This window comes from Rattus norvegicus, chromosome 8 (assembly GCF_021556685.1).
Source record: "Rattus norvegicus strain SHRSP/BbbUtx chromosome 8, alternate assembly SHRSP_T2T, whole genome shotgun sequence".
Taxonomy (NCBI): Eukaryota; Metazoa; Chordata; class Mammalia; order Rodentia; family Muridae; genus Rattus; species Rattus norvegicus.
The window spans coordinates 117,254,413-117,274,358 of NC_141541.1; the positions used below are offsets into that span (position 1 = coordinate 117,254,413).

The following is a 19,946-nucleotide window of genomic DNA, read 5'->3' on the forward strand; positions in this document are numbered from 1 at the left end:
GTTTGTGCTGGCTGGGTCTCTACCACCCTTACACAAAAATCATTTGGTATAGGTTTTCCCATGGCCCTACATAGCTTAAGGAGAAGTTGGACAACAGGTGCTCCAATCCTTGGGTCCAGCTTTTGATTTCTCATAGATAATTGGCAGCAAGTAATTAGTTGCCTGGTCATAGTAATTCAGATATCCCAGACCTCATGCTGGGGTCTCAAGTAGCCACAAGTCTCTGGTCTGTTGGTAGCCATGGTCAGTCCTGGCTTCACCTGTTACCATTCCTGCTCAGCAGTCCTGTAACACAAAGACCAGCCTCATCCTCACAAAGACCAGCCAGCACAGCCCCAGATAGCTACCACTGCTATGTGCCTGGAAGCTTCTGGAAGGGGTGTGTGTGTGTGTGTGTGAGAGAGAAGAACTGGCAGAAACATTTGATATGGAAAAACCAGGGCCTGGATATCAAGTTCTTGACTTGGCTGAACCATCTGGCAGCTCCCCATGTCCCACTGGGCCTACCCCTACCATGCCTAAATAGACTAGTGAAGTCTAGGTGTAGTCCAGCTCATCTTGTAAGTACTCAGGAGGCAGAGGCAGTTGGATTGCTGTTCATTTCAGGCCAGTCAGGGCTGCTAGTGTGACCTTGTCTTTGGGGGCTGGGGTGTGGCAGCACATGTCCATAAGTCCCAGCATTTGAGAGGCAAAGGCAGGTGGATTATTGAGTTTGAGGCCAGCCTGTTCTACATTGTTCAGAACAGCCCCAACTACACAGTGAGACCTTGCCTTGAAAAACATTGTCTGATGGTGTGTATATCCTATGCTCCCTAGATTGAGGTTCTCAGTGGAGAGTATGCAGGGACCCTTTAGGCCCTCTTCACTGGGCCTCCGGGATGTCAAGGATTTCAGAGATTTGGAGGGATACACTGAATATTAAGTGAAGGTCAAGGATGCTTTTTCTTTCTTTGAGACAGAGTCTTAAAATGAAGCCCAGGCTGATCCTGAACTTGGCTTTCTCCAGCTCTGCCTCCTGGATGCTGGGATTGTGCCACCATTCAGGATCCAAAACATGTTCTCTAAACCTCATGTGTTTAATCCCTACCCTGTCAGCCTTCTGCCCTAACCCTTTCTTTTTCCAGAAGTGCCATTTGTGGTGTTGAGGGAGGGCAGGGTTAGGTAACAGGTTGCCTTTAAAAATGGGAGATGCATGTATACACACAGATTGATTTGTTATGAATGCATATGACCTTAGGTCACATTTTTGAATCCTTTGTGACAACAAAATGGCAAAAGGATAGTCACTGACAAGTTGACCATGGGGCATGGTTCAGAAGGGAGTGTTCAGACAGAACAGATGTAAGACTCAAGATAGGAAGGAAGTATGTATGTGGTGGGGAGCAAAGATGCATTTTGGGCAGTACTGCCTGGTTTTGTCCCTTGTCCTCCACACTTGTTCACCACCTCAGCGACAGAGTAGGGACTTTGTACTAAGGCATTGTGAGGTCTAGATGCGCTGGGGAGACCCCTCGCCAGGAAGGACTTCCAAATATCTGATCAGGATTCCTCAAAGCACTTGTCCCCACAGACGCACTGACAAGCATCCTCCATCAGGAGATGAGAAGGAACGCAACGCTCACACCTGAGCTGGGTAAGGAGGAGGAAGGCCAGGCAAAGGGAGTTAGGACCCTAAGTCACCTGACTGGAGTCAGAGGCCTGAAGGAATAAGAGACTCTATTCATAACCCCGCCCCTCCAAACCTCCCCGGGCCGCGAGGGGGCGCGGCGCTCCAATGCTGGAGCCGACTCATCCCTGGGGCGGGGCTTTCGGCAGTCGCGCATGCGCGCGCGTGGCGTGTCACGGGGCGGGGCGGGGCGAGCGCGGCACTCAGGGCCTGGGCTTCCCGGCACTGCAACCTTCGTCGCGTACCCAGCACCGGCGCGGCGCAGAGCGGCCCGGCCTCATGTACCGCGCGCTGTATGCGTTCCGCTCCGCGGAGCCCAACGCCATGGCGTTCGCTGCAGGCGAAACCTTCCTGGTGCTGGAGCGCAGCAGCACGCACTGGTGGTTAGCGGCACGGGCGCGCAGTGGCGAGACCGGGTACGTGCCGCCTGCCTACCTGCATCGCCTGCAGGTGAGTGTGTCCCACCCTCCCAGGCCTCTCGACCGAACCCCTTCACCAGCACGCAGAAACTATCCAGGAAGCTCTGACAGATTCTTCGGGACTTCTACCAGACAAGGAGTTTGAGAATCTGACCTTAAGTCCCAAGAACAGTAAGGACTGAGACCCCCTTCCGGGGGCCATCAACACCCACCAGAGACTAGGCCTTTGGCATCTAAACGCAGGCCTCTGAAAAGCTTAATCTGGAACTGGGACTCCAGGCTCTCTCGCATCCATAATCAGCCTCCATCTGCATAGAATTCTGGAACTAGACCCAGAAACTCCCGTCCATTCATTACCCAAGTCCCTTAGACCCCAAACCCTAATTATTCCCTAAGATGCCAGTCTCCCGTCAATTTGTAGCCTGCACCTTTACCATAAAGACCACCATGCCCTCCACTGACTTTGCCACCTCATACACCACCTGTTTCCTCAACCACCCTCCAGGTTCTTAGTCCCCATCCCCCCACCCCCACCTACTTGGACCCCAGAGCCACAGGCATTCCCGTCCCTTATGCTGTTCCCAATTCCTGTAGTATTTCTGTCTCCTGAACTCGCCCACCTATCAAGCTCTCCTCAAGGACAATTTCCCCAACCTTTTTGGAACCAAGGCCCCGGCCCTCTGCTGACAAGGTTCCCTAGTACAGCCTCCACTTCCCCCAAGCCCCTACTCCTGATTTCTCAGATTTCCTTCCCTGAAATCGGGGAGCTCCATCCTGGAATGGGAGCTGTCCACACTGCGAGGAAGTGCGCCTCCTCCATGGCTTCCCCTGTTCTGAAGATGGCCTGGTCTCCTTGGACGGAGCCTGCTCCAGTTCCTGTTTGCTCAAGTGTAGTCCTGCTGCAATGTCTGCAGTCAGCCTATTCTGACTGTAGGAGGACGGGGGACTGAGGGCAGTCTGGGCAGTTCCAGACTCCTACCCTGCCCTAGTGCCTAGCTATGGAAACATCCTGTCCCAGCCCAGTTAAAGACAGAAATACTGTGATAAATTTGGAAATGTCATCTGGTCTTGCCAAAGGGGAGAGATTCCTGGTTCTAGGGTACTCCTCACAGACCCTCAGTCTCCTCTAGAGGTGTTCTGGGTGAGAAAAATCTAAAAACTGTGTCATGCTCAATTCAGCCTTTTGAGTGCCGGGGTCTCTTTGGAGACTTTTTGGGGAAGCCCTGTCTCTTTGTCGAGGCCTATGGAGCCTCTGCTTCCGCCAGGGTCAGTGGGGCTGGGGGGTTGGGAAGGAAAGAAAGGCCCCTTCTTTCTTGGATCACTTCCTCTGTTTTCTTCCGGCATACCCCTAGTCTCAGTTCCTCCGACTCTGCAAATTTCTGTCTCATTTTCATTCATCCTGGTGTTTGCCATTCTTCCTCAAAACTTTCCCTTCCTGTCGCTAGAGCTGTGTTTCCCGGCCCCACCCACCCACACACCTGCCTCCTGAAGGACTTTGCTGACCCCTATATTTTTCTGATACTATAATGGAAGCTTCTTAAACTCACTCTGGAACTAAACATGGTGATTTATGTCTACAGTCTGAGACTTGGGGAGGATTACCATGAGTTCCAGGCCAGCCTAGGCTACAAAGCAACTTCCAGACCAGCTTGGGCTGCAGAGATTCTCATCTCAAAAGACCAGCCACCCAGCCAACCAAAACAGACAACAAAACTGTACCCTAGAGTGTGCTCAGGTCTGCTCTGGGGTTACAGTCCCACAGCTGTAATCCACATCTCCCTCCATGCCAGACAGAGCAGAAGACCGGCCCCTGGTTGACTGAGGATGGCCAGGAACCAGGCCGGTCTTTCAAGTCCCTCCTTTACCATAAGCACTGAGCGCCTACCCAGAGGTGGTCTGGAAAAGTGGTAGGAGAGCTTGGGAGGAGAGGTTCTTTTGGCCGACTCTTACCTCCCAGTGCTTGGGAAGGGCCCTATGGAGGGAGACAAGGCTGTTCTGGAGAGTGACCTTGGTTTTGTGAAGGATCAGCTTCCAGAGTGACTGATTAAGGATTCCAGACATGGGAGTCTTCCTTTTGGCATTCACTCTGGGCTCTGAGCCGAGCCCAAGGATAGGCTAGGTTTATACTCCTGGTCCCAATCTGGGATTCCGATGGTTTCTCTCTTAGACCTATAGTTTTTAGAGTTGTCATTGCCAAGAGCCTGTGTATGGGATAAACTGAGGGGGCCTCTAAATGTAAAATGCCATCAAAGAGTTACCCTGTGCCCCTGCGTCCCGAGTGACACGATTTGAACTCTGCATTCTGTATTCCGTTCTGGCTGTCTTCTAGTGTCCAGAATTCTAGGCTAGTTCCAGACTGGGCTGGCTCTGAGCCGGTCAACCCCACTCGGCACCCCGGTCTAACTACCCACCTACCTTTAGGGCATGGAGCAAGATGTCCTCCAAGCTATTGACCGGGCCATTGAGGCTGTGCACAACACAGCCATGCGAGATGGTGGCAAGTACAGCCTGGAACAGCGTGGAGTCCTTCAGTGAGTATCCGGGAAGCGGAGGTCGTACCTTCTCTTGAGCATGTTGGTGGGGAGGCTCCTTTAATAGGGCCAGAGATACTATGGAAGCATACTAGGGTTAGTATGAGGTTCCACAGAGTGGGATGGATGAGGGGCCTGTACTGTGAGGTCACAGCATCCCACAGAAATATTGATTTTAGAGTGTACGTATGGGAGTGTGTGTGTGTGCGCGCATGCACGTGTATGTACACTTTGGGAGTAGGGAGGAGCCTTCCCACCATGGTCTGTTGGTCTCTCAGGAAGCTTATTCATCATCGGAAAGAGACCTTGTCTCGAAGGGGCACCTCAGCTGCCAGTGCTTCGGTTATGACCCCATCCACCAGTGACCACCATTTGGACACTGCTGTATCTAGGCAGCCCAATGGGGTGTGTCGAACTGGGTTTGAACGGCAGCATAGCCTACCCAGTTCTGAGCATCTCGGGACAGATGGAGCCCTCTACCAGGTATGGAGTGAGGGTATCTTTTAGAAGGAGGTGTGTGGGACTAAAGCTTCATCTAGAGACTCAAGGGGTCTGCTCGGGTCACAGGTGCAGCTGGCAGCCTGTCCTCCCCTAGATCCCAATTCTGTTCTCTCAGGTCCCACCACAGCCTCGGCGAGCAGCACCTGCCACCCCACCCCCACCAGTGAAGCGCCGAGACCGTGAGGCCCTGGTGATCTCAGGGAGTGGTGAGAGGGCCAGGCTTGGGTAATTGGGGTGGGAGTACCCTGCGCTTGGAACTTGGGGTAAATAGAGAGTCCCCATGTTTGGGCCCCCAGGCTTGGTTAGGAGATAGGGCCTAGCAGAGGAACTGGGTCTGGTACTATGGTCGGGTCCTCTAGGCCAAGAAGCATGGTGCTTCCCAGTAGGCTGCCCCAGCATAGCATTTGTTTTCTGTTCACAGGTGGCCGCACAGCAGTACCCTCTGGAGGTAGTTCTGTGTCTAGTGGCTCTTCAGTCAGCAGCACCTCCATGGACACACTCTACACTGGCTCTAGCCCCTCTGAGCTGGGTCCCAGCTGCTCACCCACACCTCCGCCTGTACCTCGCCGAAGTGCCCACACTACAGTGTCCCAGGCCCAGCCCTCTCCCTCCAAGGCACCATCCCCGGAGCCCCCTGCTGAGGAAGTGGCAGCTGAAACAAACTCAGCCCCTGATGACCTCGAAGCTCTGGATGCCCTGAGCCCAGAGACCACAGAGGAGAAGCCAGCTACTGAGACAGTTGTGCCAAGGACCATTGGGGCAGAGCTGATGGAACTTGTTCGGAGAAACACTGGTCTGAGCCACGAATTATGTCGTGTGGCCATTGGTGTCGTGGTGGGTCACATCCAGGCCTCCGTACCAGCCAGCTCGCCTGTCATGGAGCAGGTCCTCCTCTCGCTGGTAGAGGGCAAGGTGAGGGTGGGCAGCACGGCCAAGGAGCCTCCCCACCCTCAGCCAGCCTGCTAGTCCCACCCCTCTCCTGCCCTCACACCTGTGTCCAGGCTGAGTGACAGGTATTTGTCAAGGTCTAGCCCTTGGCTTTTACTGGGCTGGCTATTGGAGTCATTTGAGTTGACCCATGAAGGAGAAAGGGAGGAAGAACGTTCTAGACAGAGGCTCAGCTTGTAAGGACCAAGCATGGCTCACAGGAAGGAAGAAGGTGGATGGCATGTCTGGATCACAGGCAGTGTGGGAGCCGGTGGTGAGGGAGCAGGTGAGCCTAAGGCAGGTGATAATGGAGGCCAGGATGAGGTGGGACTAGGGGAAGCTTCCCATCGCCTGAAGGGGTTTCCCACTATCTGCTGGTGCTCCGCGGTCTTTGAGAGTTCGATGCAAGGAAAGAAGAAGTGCGGGTGAGAGACCAGTGCCTTGCTAGCTTTGGCAATGTAGAGAAAAGGAGTCTTGGTGAGCTTTGATGGTTGGCTTAGGTGCCAACTTGGATGATAGTGACGGGGGCCTTTCAAGATGGCTAGGGTTCCTTGGCAAAGTTGGGACACTGGTGTCACATCTGGTGGAGCATGCCTCTAATCTCAGTACTCAGGAGGCAGAGGCAGGTGGATCTCTGAGTTTGAGGTCTGCCTGGTCTTCAAAGCCGATTCTAGGACAGCCAAGGGTTTGAGTGGGCCGAAAGTACTTCTTAGGCTCCACCTATGGTTTCTGGTTGGAGTGAGTGGAGAGTAGTAGCAGCCAGCGTTGTGTACGCCTGCGCTGGGTATAGCAGCTAGCATAAGGTGCAACAGACCAGGCCCTGTATGGAACCAGAATGAGAATCCTGAGTCACATACAAGGAGTGACAGCTCATGCCTGCCTCCCAGGAGCTGCTCATCCAGTTCTAGAGTGAGAGTTGGGATGTTGGAAATTCCCACAGCTGAGTCTTGAGCAGAGTCTGTTACCACAAGGTCAAGACTAGAGTTGGCCTACACAGTGTGAATTTTGTGGGACCCCAGTTCAAAGAACGTCAGGCTTACGGAGCCCTGGTCTCGGAGGCTTCCTGGAGCTGGTGATGTGCAGAGGTCTTACTGAGTCAGTCATTCTTTGCCTTCTTCCCCCAGGACCTGAGCACAGCCCTACCCTCGGGGCAGGTCTGCCATGACCAGCAGAGACTGGAGGTGATCTTTGCAGACCTGGCTAGAAGGAAGGATGACGCCCAGCAGCGCAGCTGGGCTCTTTACGAGGATGAGGATGTCATCCGCTGCTACCTTGAGGAACTGTTGCACATCCTGGTACGGGGTTGGGACCCTCATGGGTCTGCCATGGGAGCCGTGAGCCTACCTTGTACCATCACCCTTTAACACGCATGCTCACCTCACACTGCTTGCTCCTCTTCTTCCCTCCAGACGGATGCAGATCCTGAAGTTTGCAAGAAAATGTGCAAAAGGAGTGACTTCGAATCTGTCCTAGCCTTGGTGGCCTATTACCAAATGGTATGTATAAGACAAGGGAGAGAGGGATTGGGGATTTAGCTCAGTGGTAGAGCGCTTGCCTAGCAACCGCAAGGCCCTGGGTTCGGTCCCCAGCTCCAAAAAAAAAAAAAAAAAAAAAAAAGACAAGGGAGAGGGGGCGCTGAGGCATGTGGGCAGGAGTAAGGGCACTGAGCATACAGGTTCTTCTGCAGGAACACCGAGCGTCACTTCGGCTGCTGCTCCTCAAGTGCTTCGGCGCCATGTGCAGCCTGGACGCAGCAATCATCTCTACTCTGGTCTCTTCTGTGCTACCTGTGGAATTGGCACGGGACATGCAGACCGACACACAGGGTGAGGCGGGGGTGGGGCACTCCTTACCACTTGGAGACTGTTCCCACTATCTGCCAGGGATTCCTGGCCTTGCTGACTACCTTCCTTACCCCGCCAGACCACCAGAAGCTCTGTTATTCCGCCCTTGTCCTGGCCATGGTCTTCTCCATGGGAGAGGCGGTGCCCTACGCACACTATGGTAAGAATGCAGATGGCTAAGCAATGGACTGGAGGTCCCGGAGGTAGGACCCATGTGTGTCTCAAGGGCCTGGAGACCTACTGACTAGAAGAGGGTGTTCTTTGGGCTCACAGAAAGCCAGGGAGTCTGGATTGTATGGGGAGCAAAAGTTGGATCTGTGTATTTCTCTGTGCTATTCTTTCAGAACACCTGGGTACACCCTTTGCCCAGTTCCTACTGAGCATCGTTGAGGATGGCCTGCCCCTGGACGCTACAGAGCAGCTGCCAGACCTCTGCATGAACCTGCTTCTGGCTCTCAACCTGCACCTGACAGGTGGAGTGCGACACATCTGGAAGGAGGCCGACCAAAGTGGGGCTTTGCAGACTTCTGTACCCACACTCTTACCTCGTCTCCACCCGTGTCTTTCCTCAGCTCCTGACCAGAATGTCATCATGGCTGCCTTAAGCAAGCACACCAACGTGAAGATCTTCTCAGAGAAGCTGCTTTTGCTTCTGAACAGAGGGGGTGAGAGCCTAGAAGTCCACACAGGTGCACGTGCCACTCAGATGCACTCTGTCGCCTCCCCTGCCTTGACTCCTGAACCCTTGCCTTCCAGACGATCCTGTGCGTATCTTCAGACATGAGCCCCAGCCGCCACACTCTGTCCTCAAGTTCCTGCAGGACGTGTTCAGCAGCGCTGCCACGGCCTCCATCTTCTACCACACAGACATGATGGCGCTCATTGACATCACTGTGCGCCAGATTGCCGACCTGTCACCTGGAGACAAGGTGCCTGGAGGCTGCTGCAGGGGGTTGGGTGCTGAGCAGCCACTTAACAAAAGGGGGTAACTGTGACATTGAGTGGAGGTGAGGGGGCAGGGCTGCTACTGCCGCCAGAGCCCAATAAGTGTGGAAGGTTACTCAGAAACCAGGACGTGGCAGCCAGCTCTGTGGCAGACTGGAGCAGGATGTTTGAAGAGAGCTGGAATTGCTTCTTAGAAGAGGAGGAAACTCACTGCCTTCCTGTGAGAGCAGAGTGGAAGCCAGGAAGCCCGAGGCAGGAGTGGGTGGGGAGATGCTGTTTGGGTGGTGAAGTAGGCCAGGTTTGGGGTGTGTTGCAAGTGGGCCTGGCAGAGCCTGCTTCTGGATTGGTTTGAACAGGTAGGAGGATGATGAATGTTAATGAAAGAGACCCAAGGAACTTCTTAGGGAAAGACAGAGTTGTGTTTTGAATGAGTCAAGAAGACAAGCCAGGAAAAAAAAAAAAAAGAAGAAGAAGACAAGCCAGGCAGTACGGTGTCACACACCTTTAGTCCCAGCACTCAGGGGGCAGAGGCAGCTGGATCCCTGTGAGTTCGAGGCCAGCCTGATCTGCAGATGAAGTTGCAGGACAGCCGGGACTACACAGAGAAACTCTGTCTTGAAAAACCAAATGAAAAAAAAAAAAAAAAAAAGAATGAGGCCAAGGGCTCGGGCTAGGGCTCGGCTGACGGAGCGCTTGCCTTGCATGCATCAGGCTGACTTCTGTCCCTAGCACTAAGAAATGAAACAGTTGACATCGAGGAGCCACTGCATCAGGGAGATGTTGTCTGTGCAGAGACATGAGCAGAAGCCTGTGACTGGGTGGTTACCGAGGCGATCAGATGGGTGTAATCAGCAGGGATGTTTGGGTGTTAGCTGTGATACAGCAGGCTCAGCTAAGAGGAAACCCAAGTGAGCCAAGGGCACGTGCGGTGTGCAGAGGGGAGCCACACTGTTAGGATCCTAGGGCGGGGTGGAGAATTAGTCTGTGAATTTGCCACATGGAAGCCAGTGGTGACTGGCCAGCAATGCCAGTGTGGTGAAGGGAGTCAAGTCTGAATGGAAAGTTCGAGAAAGTTTTAAGTTACTGGGAGAGTGGAGGTGGGGAAGGACTTGGGAACAATAAATGAAGGTAGACAGTTTTCTGTACAGAGAAACAGAAAAACGGGGACAGGTATGAAAAGGAAACAATATGGATCATGGAGGGTCTTCTGAAGGTGGGAGGTACTGTTATAGGCCCTGGTCTGGACCATAGAGAAATGGACAATGTGTTGGAGAGACTGTGCCACTGCAGGAGGTACACAGATGAGGCAGGAGACTGACAGTGGTGGACTCTTTGGTTTGTCCTAGAGAGGACAAGGGAAGGCTGGGTGCTGTGAGCAGAAGACAGCATTTCAGACGGCACTAGACCAGCTGCTCAGGCAACTTAGGGTCAAAGGGCAGAAGATGGGCAGTGCTACCATAAGGACAGGTACAGACAGCAGAGGGGGTTGGATGCAGGGGAATCAAAGAGGACACATGCACTCCGGATCTCAACTGATCAGCCGACCAAAGCAGCAACTTTCCTAAAGAGCATGCGAAGCACTGTGCCTCCGCGGGGTGGGGGTTGGGGTGGGAGGTGGGGTGATGAGTTTGGTGGCAGATGTGTGTGTTTGAGGTGACTAAGATAGGTAGGAAATGACAAGCAGGTGATTGGATGATCTTGTTGGGCGCTTTCAGGAAAGATCTGCATGAGGTGTTTGAGAGCAGATTGCTGTTTCCGATCGTGGGTGTAATTAAGGTCGTCTGGGGCAAGAGATGTCGAGAAGCCAAGGGCTCTGACTGGCACACATGGTACCTAGCGGACCAGGCACCAAAGGACTGGCAAGACCAATGCAGCCACATTCTGGGAGATTCATTCATTCACTTCTCCAACAGCTTTGAGAGCCATTAGCATTGAATTCGAAGAGTGTGAGCTGCTTTGTTGTCCCATAGTTCACTGGACAGTAGAGGCCAGTTCCCCTCTGGGGCCATTGCCATTCCAGGGGTTGCTGAACCAGCCTGCTCTTCCTACAGCTACGCATGGAGTACCTCTCCCTGATGCATGCCGTGGTCCGCTCCACACCCTACCTCCAGCACCGGCATCGGCTGTCTGACCTGCAGGCTACACTGCGGCGCATCCTGACTGAGGAAGAGACCTCACCCCAGTGCCAGATGGACCGCATGATTGTCCAAGAGATGTACAAGGAGTTTCCGGACCTGGGAGAGGTCCCCAGCTAGCACTTCTCTTTACTCCCTTCTCTGCAGCCCTGGGAGGGTGCAGAGAACTCAGGGGCTTTGCTCTAAGGATGTTTTGCACTGATATTGTGAGGTGATAAAAGATTAGAAGGGACCTGAGCCGGGCCCCTTACCTGAAGTCAGTGTAAGGGGCCAGATATAGGACTGGGGACCACAGTCTGGGACCTCTGTTGGGGCAGAGGAATGTGCAAGCTGAAGGCCTTCTATTTGCTGGTAGGCTGCCTCTTCAGCATGTCACCCCCACCCCGTCCTCATGTGCATACCCAGAGTCCTGCTGCTGCTCCGGGCTGGGCTGCTGCTATCCCTACCCACTGTCTGGGCCGGGCCTCAGCAGGCCGTGTCCGTAGGGTGAGGGAGGCGCCTTCTGTCAGCTCTGTGCTTTGCCTTAGCTTTGCAGTGAGTGCTGCTCATGTGCAGCCTTTGTCCCCTTACCCCCTTAGGGACCGCTGTCCCTCAGTCCCCTGCTTTCAGCCCCAGAGGCCTTGGCCAAGCTGTTGCCTTGAAAGCAGGATCCTAGAGACAGGCCATCCATCCTGCAGCCCCATGGGACAGGATGATGGTGCTGAGAAAGCCAATGACAGAATCTATTTTCTCTGGAAAAAAAAAAAAAGTAGGCCAAAAGCCATGTGTATTTTCCTATGTACCACAGCTTACCTTCAGAAATAAATTATAGGCGTCAGGAATCGGGCTTCCCTGTATGATCCTGAGGGGAGAGGATGGGAAGGGTGGTGGGGGCTCAGCACCTCACACCTCCAGCTTAACATCTGCAGCCCAGAGAGGTGATGGCCCTTGACAAGACTGGCCTCTCCCATGCTTCCTCTAGGGCCCAGCTGCAGCCACTGCCCCAGGGCACACCTGTAGGGAGCTATCCCTTTTGGGTCCCATTCCTATCTTGGCCATGGTGGTGCACACCCTTAATCCCAGCACCTGGGAGGCAGACAGACAGATAACCACAATCAGCCGAGTTTACATAGTTCCAGGCCATCCAGGGCTATATAGGGAGAGCCTATCTCACTAAGAAAACAAGTAAAATAAAGTTATCGAATCCTGTCGTCACAGCTAGTCTCTGGTGCTCCCTTTCTCTCTCATGCTCATCTCCCTCTTATGCTGCTGGGGCTTGAACCTGAGCCTTGCACATGCTCCCTACATGGTCTTCAGCCGAGCAGGTCCCTCTCCCAGCTCTGCTCTCCCTGAGCATGCTGACTTGGTTACCATTCTCTTGTTATTTGGTCCACCATGATTCTTCTGTTGAAACCTCAGCAGAGATTTCATAATTTTTTATATTCTGAAAGAATATGTTAACCAGGGTGCAGTTAAGTGTGCGCTCCTGCTTTATTAGAGACAGTGATTGTTTTTATAAAACTTGTTTTCTCTCAGGTCAGTACAGTGTATCTCACTAAGAGTGGGCAGGAAAAATGAGGGCCCAGGGACAATGGCAAAGTCTGGTTCTTCAGGCATTTCTGACCTGCAGCCCTAGTCCTCATACAGGTCTATGCGTGCAGAATTACAGTCCGCTGTGAAGGCAGGGACAGGAGCGATGATGACTTCCGTTGGTAAAGTGCCACCCCAGCATGGAGGCCTGAGTTTGGATTCTCAGCTCCCATGTAAAAAGCAAGGTGAGGTACCATGCACTTGGGTTTGCTTCCCGGGACCTACATGGGAGGCAGAAAGAACCAACTGCAAGTATCCTCCACATGGGTGCTGTGCTGTGTCCCTACGTACATACACACATATACACACACGCGTGCACACACACACATGCATATACACACATACAATAGTAAAACACAATGTAAAAAGTTAAAGGTGGAGGTTGGAGAGATAGCCCAGTGCTTAAGAAAGTAAGAGCATGGGTTGGGGATTTAGCTCAGTGGCAGAGTGCTTGCCTAGCAAGCGCAAGGCCCTGAGTTCGGTCCCCAGCTCTGAAAAAAAAAGAAAAAAGAAAAAAAAAAAGTAAGAGCACCCACATTCTTGGGGAGGACCCTAGTTTAATTCCACCACCCCTATCAGGAGACGCCTAACCCGCCTAATACCTCCTCCAGCTCCAGGAGATCCAGTGCCCTCTTATGGCCTTTTTCAGCACTGCATGAACTCTCAAAAACACATGATTAAAAACGAAAAAGAAATTCCTTAAGTAGAAGGGCTCAAGAGGTGGTTCAGCACCAGCTGCTCTTGAAGGCTCAGGTTCAGTTCTCAGAGTCCATGCAGTGGCTTACAATCACACATAACTCCACTTCCAGGGGATCTGGTGTCTTCTTTTGACCTCTGCAAGTACCAGACACACATGTAGTGGACATGCATCTTTGCCAGCAAAATATATATATATATATATGTATGTATGTATGTATGTATGTATGTATGTATGTATGTATATATGGCTCACAGAGCGATAGAGAAAAACACTTGTTCTACCCTCTGGCCTTGCTGTGTACACCCAAATACAAAATACATGCATCAGATAGAGTAGAGGCCCAGAGGCTCGGGCCTCAACAGTTGCTCAGAAAAGGCAGGGACATTTCAAAGGAAAACTGTGGGGTAGAGGGGATCTTAGCAATCCTCCAGGCACTGTCCACCCTTAGCCATCGGCTCTGTCACAACGCTGAGCTCGCAGGCTCCGAGTGGAGGGCCACAGCTTGCTCACTGCTCCTTGCCCTGAGATATGTTGCCTCCTCTGTCACATCCAGAGTCAACGACACTGATTTCCAGCCATAACTGATTTTGTTTGAGTGCTGCAAGCAAGCAGGAAACCATTACCCTCAGGAGAAAAGCGGTGGGTCCCCAGGAAGCTGGGGCAGGAGCATTGGGGCAACATCTTGACCTTTGCTGTGATGTACACTCTGACTTTGTGGGAAGAGCTGGGCTGATCCGTGCTGTGTCCGGGGGCTGGCTCCTAGATAAACAATGTATAGGTTTGTGAGGCCCACACTGACACTTGCCCAGTCCCACCCCCTCACCCCACTCCCCCGCACATGTTTGTAGGAGATACAGAAGTCCTAGCCAGGAGTTACATAAACACGGGTCCTGTTCCCTAACATCCTAGGGGAAGGGCAGGACTCCTAAATCCCTTCATCAAACACCTTGGCAATAGTCTTACAACGTAAAATTGTAGCTATAAAGGGAGATTGTGGTTAAGCCAAAAGATTCCTCTCCAGGCTGCTTGGAAGGGTCGATGTGGGATGTGGCTAGGCAGGAGACAGGCTGGGGGACAGAGAAGCACTTAGCTCTGCCAAGAAAGGACAGTGTTTAGATGGGATTGAGAGGCAAACGGGGACAGTAGGAATCTGTAGGCTGAGCAGTGTTTTGAACCAGAAATGGCACCTAGCAGGGATGCATAAAGGTGTGGCTCGTGTGGGACATCACTGGTCTATGACATCACTGGTCTATGACATCACTGGTCTATAACATCACTGGTCTATTCCGGCACAGCTTCTTTTGAGGGGTAGAAAGTTCAGCTCTGTCCTCAAAAGCCATTGTTTGAGGCTACAACGAGGAGAAATCTGGTTTTTTTTTTCTTTTAATGTATCTTTGTGTGCAGTAGTGTGTGTGAGCAGATAGAGGTCCAAGCCCAATGGGCATTTTCCCCATAGCCCTCCACTTCATTCATCGAAGCAGAGTCTCTCAGTTGACCTGAGAGCTCAGCATACAGCTAGTGTGAACCGCCAGATGTTTCAAGGATACCAATCTGCCCTCTGAACCTGAGAATTAGGAATAGGTGCCACATCCATCCAATATTCATGCGGGTGCTGGAGATCCAAACTCTGGCCCTCACACTTATCTGCGAAGTGCTTTAGCTGCTGAGCCTTTCCCTCTTTTAATAGGAGAATAGCACACGATGAAAAGTGCTATGTTCAAAGAGCATGACTTGGGGTTGGGGATTTAGCTCAGTGGTAGAGCGCTTGCCTAGCAAGCGCAAGGCCCTGGGTTCGGTCCCCAGCTCCGAAAAAAAGAACCAAAAAAAAAAAAAAAAAAAAGCATGACTTGAACCTTTTCATGTTTCCTGGCTATTCACTTGGTTTTTGTTTTTGTTTTTGTTTTTGTTTTTTTCTTTTTTTTTTGGAGCTGGGGACCGAACCCAGGGCCTTGCGCTTGCTAGGCAAGCGCTCTACCACTGAGCTAAATCCCCAACCCCCTGGCTATTCACTTGTAATGCTTATTTATTCCATTTATCCAGATATCTACTGATTTGCATTTTTTTAAGATTTATTCATTTATTATATGTGAGTACACTGTAGCTGTCTTCAGACACACCAGAAGAGGGCATTAGATCTCATTACAGATGGTTGTGAGCCACCATGTGGTTGCTGGGAATTGAACTCAGGACCTCTGGAAGAGCAGTCGGGTGCTCTTAACCACTGAGCCATCTCTCCAGCCCCTGATTTGCATTTTTTATTGACTTGTATATGTATTCAGCATGAGTCCTTAGATTTCATACTTTTTTTTGTTTGTTTGGGTTTTTTTTTGTTTTTTGGACCCTGGGGACTGAACCCAGGGTCTTGCACTTGCTAGGCAAGCGCTCTACCGCTGAGCTAAATCCCCAACCCCCTTAGATTTCATACTTATAGTCTGTATGTCTATCTATTATCTGTCCATCAAGATCTTGCTATGTTGACTTAATGTCAATAACTTTCCCATTTCAGTTTTCAAAGAGGCTGAGTCTGTAGAAGCACAGGACTGCGGTGGTTTGGTTCCCCTCTTCTTCTCCTCCTCCTTCTCCTCCTCTTCTTCTTCTTCCTCTCCTTCTTCTCTTTTAAAGATTTATTTATTTATTTATTTAATATATATGAGTACAGTGTAGCATCAGATCTCATTACAGATGGTTGTGAGCCACCATGTGGTTGCTGAGAATTGAACTCAGGACCTCTGGAAGAGCAGTCAATGCTCTTAACCACTGAGCCATCTCTCCAGCCCCATTTGTTGCTGTTGTTATTTAAAACATGGTCTCACTATCTAGCCCTAGTCAGCAGGTAACTGATATCTCAGCTCCAGTACCGGGACTGCAGGCATGTAACACATCTAGCTGGCTCTCTTTATTTTATTTTTTTTTTTAAAGCTATTTTTATTATGTATGCCTGCAGGTCAGAAGAGGGCACCAGTTCTCATAGATGGTTGTGAGCTACCATGTAGTTGCTGGGAATTGAACTCAGGACCTCTGGAAGAACAGTCAGTGCTCTTAACCTCTGAGCCATCTCTCCAGCCCAGCCTGAATCCCTTCTTTTTTTTTCGGAGCTGAGGACCGAACCATTTTTAATCCCAGCACTGGGGAGGCAGAGGCAGGTAAATAAATCTCTGAGTTTGAGGCCAGGCTGGTCTCCAAAGAGAATTCCAGGACAGCCACCAGGGTTGTTACAAACAGAAACCTTGTCTCGAGAAAGAAACAAATAAAAAATGTTAATTGTAATGGAGTCCAGTTTATTGATGTTTTCATTTGTTTAGTACATTTGTATGTTCTATTAAAAATCATATCTCTAGCTGGGTGATGGTGCACTCCTTTAATCCCAGTACCCAGGAGGCAGAGGCAGGGGGATTTCTGTGAGTTCAAGGTCTTCAGAGTGAGTTCCAGGATAGCCAGGGCTACACAGAAAAACTCTTATCTCAAAACAAAACAAAACAAAACAAAAACAAAATGAATTAATAGGTTCTCTAAACAATTGGTCCATTTCTCTAGGCCCATGTCCAACTTTGTTAAGCTCACATTAACAATTTACTCTTACCGAGGCTGGAGCTAAGAGCACTTGTTGCTCTTAGAATTCCCAGGTTCAGCTACCAGTACTCACGTGGCAGCTCACAACCATGTCTAACTGTACCTCTCTGGGATCGGATGCCCTATTCTCACTTCTGCAGGCACCAGACACATGCATTGCACATACATGTCTGCAGGCAGCACACTCATACACATCAGATAAATCTAATACACAAGCAAAAAGACAATCCACCTTTAGGTTCCCTTGGATTTTTTTTTTTTTTTCCGGACCTGGGGACCGAACCCAGGACCTTGCGCTTCCTAGGCAAGCGCTCTACCACTGAGCTAAATCCCCAACCCCCCTTGGATTTTTTTAAAATTTATTTTTAGACCACGGTCTCATGTAACTCTGTGTCTGAAGACCTTGAACTTCTGATCATCCTTCCTCTTCCTCTGGAGTGCTAGGATTACAGGCGTCCCCACCAGAGCTGGGTTTTTTTGCGCTGAGAATCCACCCCAGGGCTCCATACATAAGCAAGCACTCTACTAACTGCTCACCCCTTCTTTGCATATTTTTTACTTGCCTGGTCATATTGACCGTAGACACAATTTTCCCCTCTTAACCTCCATATTCTTTTTATTATTATTATTTATTTATTTTTATTTATGAGTACACTGTCGCTGTCTTCAGACACACCAGAAGAGGGCATCAGATCCCATTACAGATGGTTGTGAGACACCATGTGGTTGTTGGGATTTGAACTCAGGACCTCTGGAAGAGCAGTCAGTGCTCTTAACCACTGAGCCATCTCTCCAGCCCCCAAGTTTGTGTTTTTCTGCAGCCATGCTCTACAGCTGCCATCATGAGGGAGACGCTCTATGTTAAGTGAGTTCGGGTATAGCCCAGTGAAGAGCTGAACAGTTACAGTCAGGATTTATGTGTGCTTGTTTTGCTTCGCTTTGCTTTGAGACAGGGTCTCACTGTGTATCGGAGGCTGGTCCCAAACTTGGAGATCTACCTGTCTTCCTGTCTCTTGAGTGCTAGGCCTGTGACACCATATCAGGACAAGACTCTTTCTTTCGTTTATGGTGCTGAAGATTGAACTCAGGCCTTGGGTGTACAGAACATGTACAAATTATACAGGGAAATTCTAATGGAAAAGGCTAGGACCTGTGGAGCTCGCATCACGACTGTCTGGTCTTGTTTCTCTTACCTTATATCAAATCTGCGTCCCTGACCCTGCAACTGGAACTACCGAGAAGAAATGACCGTGAACAGCGACAAAACTGGCCTTGGAAGCAGAGGGAGGAATTATTAGCAGAGGGAGGAATTATCACTAGCATTTCATTTGAAAATGTGGATGGATTTTTATAGGGTGGAGTAGCAGGTAGAGGCCAGGGGACAACTTTGTGGGGTCGGTCTTCTACTCTTACATGGATTCCAGGGATCAAACTCATGTCAAACTCGGACATCAAGCATCTTTACGAGCTGAACCATCTTGCAGGCTCCTTATCTGTCTTTCCTGGAAGTGCATTAGGAACGACTGGGTTGGACATAAGAGTATATATGAGACAACAAGGTGAGGGAGCGTCCATCAAATAGCAGTCACAAATGGAGGAAGACTGGAGACAGCCACATCTAGTGGACGCTACGGAGTCAAGGGTGGAGGCCAGTCACCATCCCTGCTTGAGGGGAACACAGAACTTGATTTCCCTCAGCCACGGTGCCTTAACATATCTTTCCATGCGGCGAGAGCCGGAATGGCACTCTAAAAGTGCTGCTCAGGCATCTCGTACCGGAAGTCCAGATCCCTAAGGTCATTCAGGCGTCTCCTCTGTAATCCCAGCTCTTTTCCTCCTTCTTCGACCTGAAATTTGTGCTTTCCACTAACTAGTCCGTGAAGCCACAGAGCGGCGGGCGCTTCAAAACCAGGTCCCGCTCCTCTCTGCTCCAGTCAGGAACTACAATCCTACGGAGCGCCTTCTTTAGAGCCGCTGTAGATATTCCACCTGCACGCACAAAAGGTGTATCTGTCACAGAACTCTGACTTGAGTCTTAAGACTCAAAGACCCCAAACACTACAGCTGAAGCCCATGGGCCAGATCGCAGAAGCCACATCGAGGGCAAGCCGCGTGAGCGAGACATTTCCTAAGCAAAGAAACCTAGGAGCAAGAGAATGCGTTGATTGGCTGCTGGTGATGTCATAGCTACCATTTAGGGGCGGGCCAGAGGTCTTGGCCAAGAGTTCTTGGACTGTTTGAAGTAGTAACCACTCAGCCGGGGGAGCCGCACCCAGGGCAATGTTCTGGGATCCTAGGCCTGACTCCTATCTCGGTATCAGAATGAATGAGTGCTCTGCACCTTGCGTTGCAGCTCATCACCGATGCCAAGTTTGGAGGCCGATCAGTATAGCCCGTCTTTTGGATTATTTCTGCTGGCTAGCTTGGAACCCGCGAGGCCCTGCTACCTCCCGCATACAATGGAGTCCTCCGAGAGGGGCGGGGTCTTCCATTGTGCCAATAGAAACAATGACTCTCTGATTGGAATGCGCCGCCTTTCTCTAGTATTCTCTGACGTCTGCTGCGCCACAACCAGCTATTGGTCGGTTGAGATGCGCGCGTGCCAGGAGTTGGACGGAAAGCTAGATTGGACCCGGAATAGGGAGAAGTGAACTTCTGTCGGATTCTTCAAGGGGTTAAAGGATGCAGTTGTCGCAGGAGCGGGGGCGGAGATCTGAGGAAGCTGGGCCCAGAGCTGTGCAACCCTGGTTTCCACGTGGCATCTCAGAACACTGGAAAGAGCCATAGCTTGGAGAGATGTGGTGCCTAGTACAGGAGCCCCAAGTCTGGGAGACCGCTAGTGACTGTTGAGGCGGAGAAGAGTTGGCTTTTTTTCCTGCCTCAGAAGGGTCGTTTTGAGATCCTTCTCTGTAGGACCAAACAAGGAGATATATACATGTTTCTCATAAATTAGACTTGTTAATAAACAGTTAACGCTATTGTTTGAACCAGGCCGGTGTCTGGTCATTATTCTCACAGTCCCAGGATTCTACATGGTAACCCTTCCCAGACCGATGAGGACACTCAAATCACGACAGCACACTTTCAAACCAGAATGGGTGTTGTTAGGGCTCCAACTAGTGTTCTAAAGGGAGACGCG

At 51.0% G+C, this 19,946-nt stretch overlaps 1 protein-coding gene across 7 annotated transcripts; it reads left to right on the plus strand.

Annotated features, from left to right (window-relative positions):
* Positions 1 to 1,285: 1,285 nt before the first annotated feature.
* On the plus strand, positions 1,286 to 12,164 carry Nckipsd (NCK interacting protein with SH3 domain). Of its 7 annotated transcripts, none has more exons than XM_087561437.1 (14): positions 1,286 to 1,341; positions 1,571 to 1,633; positions 4,507 to 4,616; positions 4,895 to 5,099; positions 5,233 to 5,323; positions 5,539 to 6,029; positions 7,169 to 7,339; positions 7,454 to 7,540; positions 7,732 to 7,870; positions 7,968 to 8,048; positions 8,233 to 8,361; positions 8,461 to 8,553; positions 8,645 to 8,817; positions 10,885 to 12,164. In XM_087561437.1, the coding sequence occupies exons 3-14, from the start codon at positions 4,510 to 4,512 to the stop codon at positions 11,086 to 11,088; spliced, it is 1,971 nt and encodes a 656-aa protein (XP_087417563.1). In that variant the 5' UTR covers positions 1,286 to 1,341; positions 1,571 to 1,633; positions 4,507 to 4,509; the 3' UTR covers positions 11,089 to 12,164.
* The last annotated feature ends 7,782 nt before the right edge of the window (positions 12,165 to 19,946 follow it).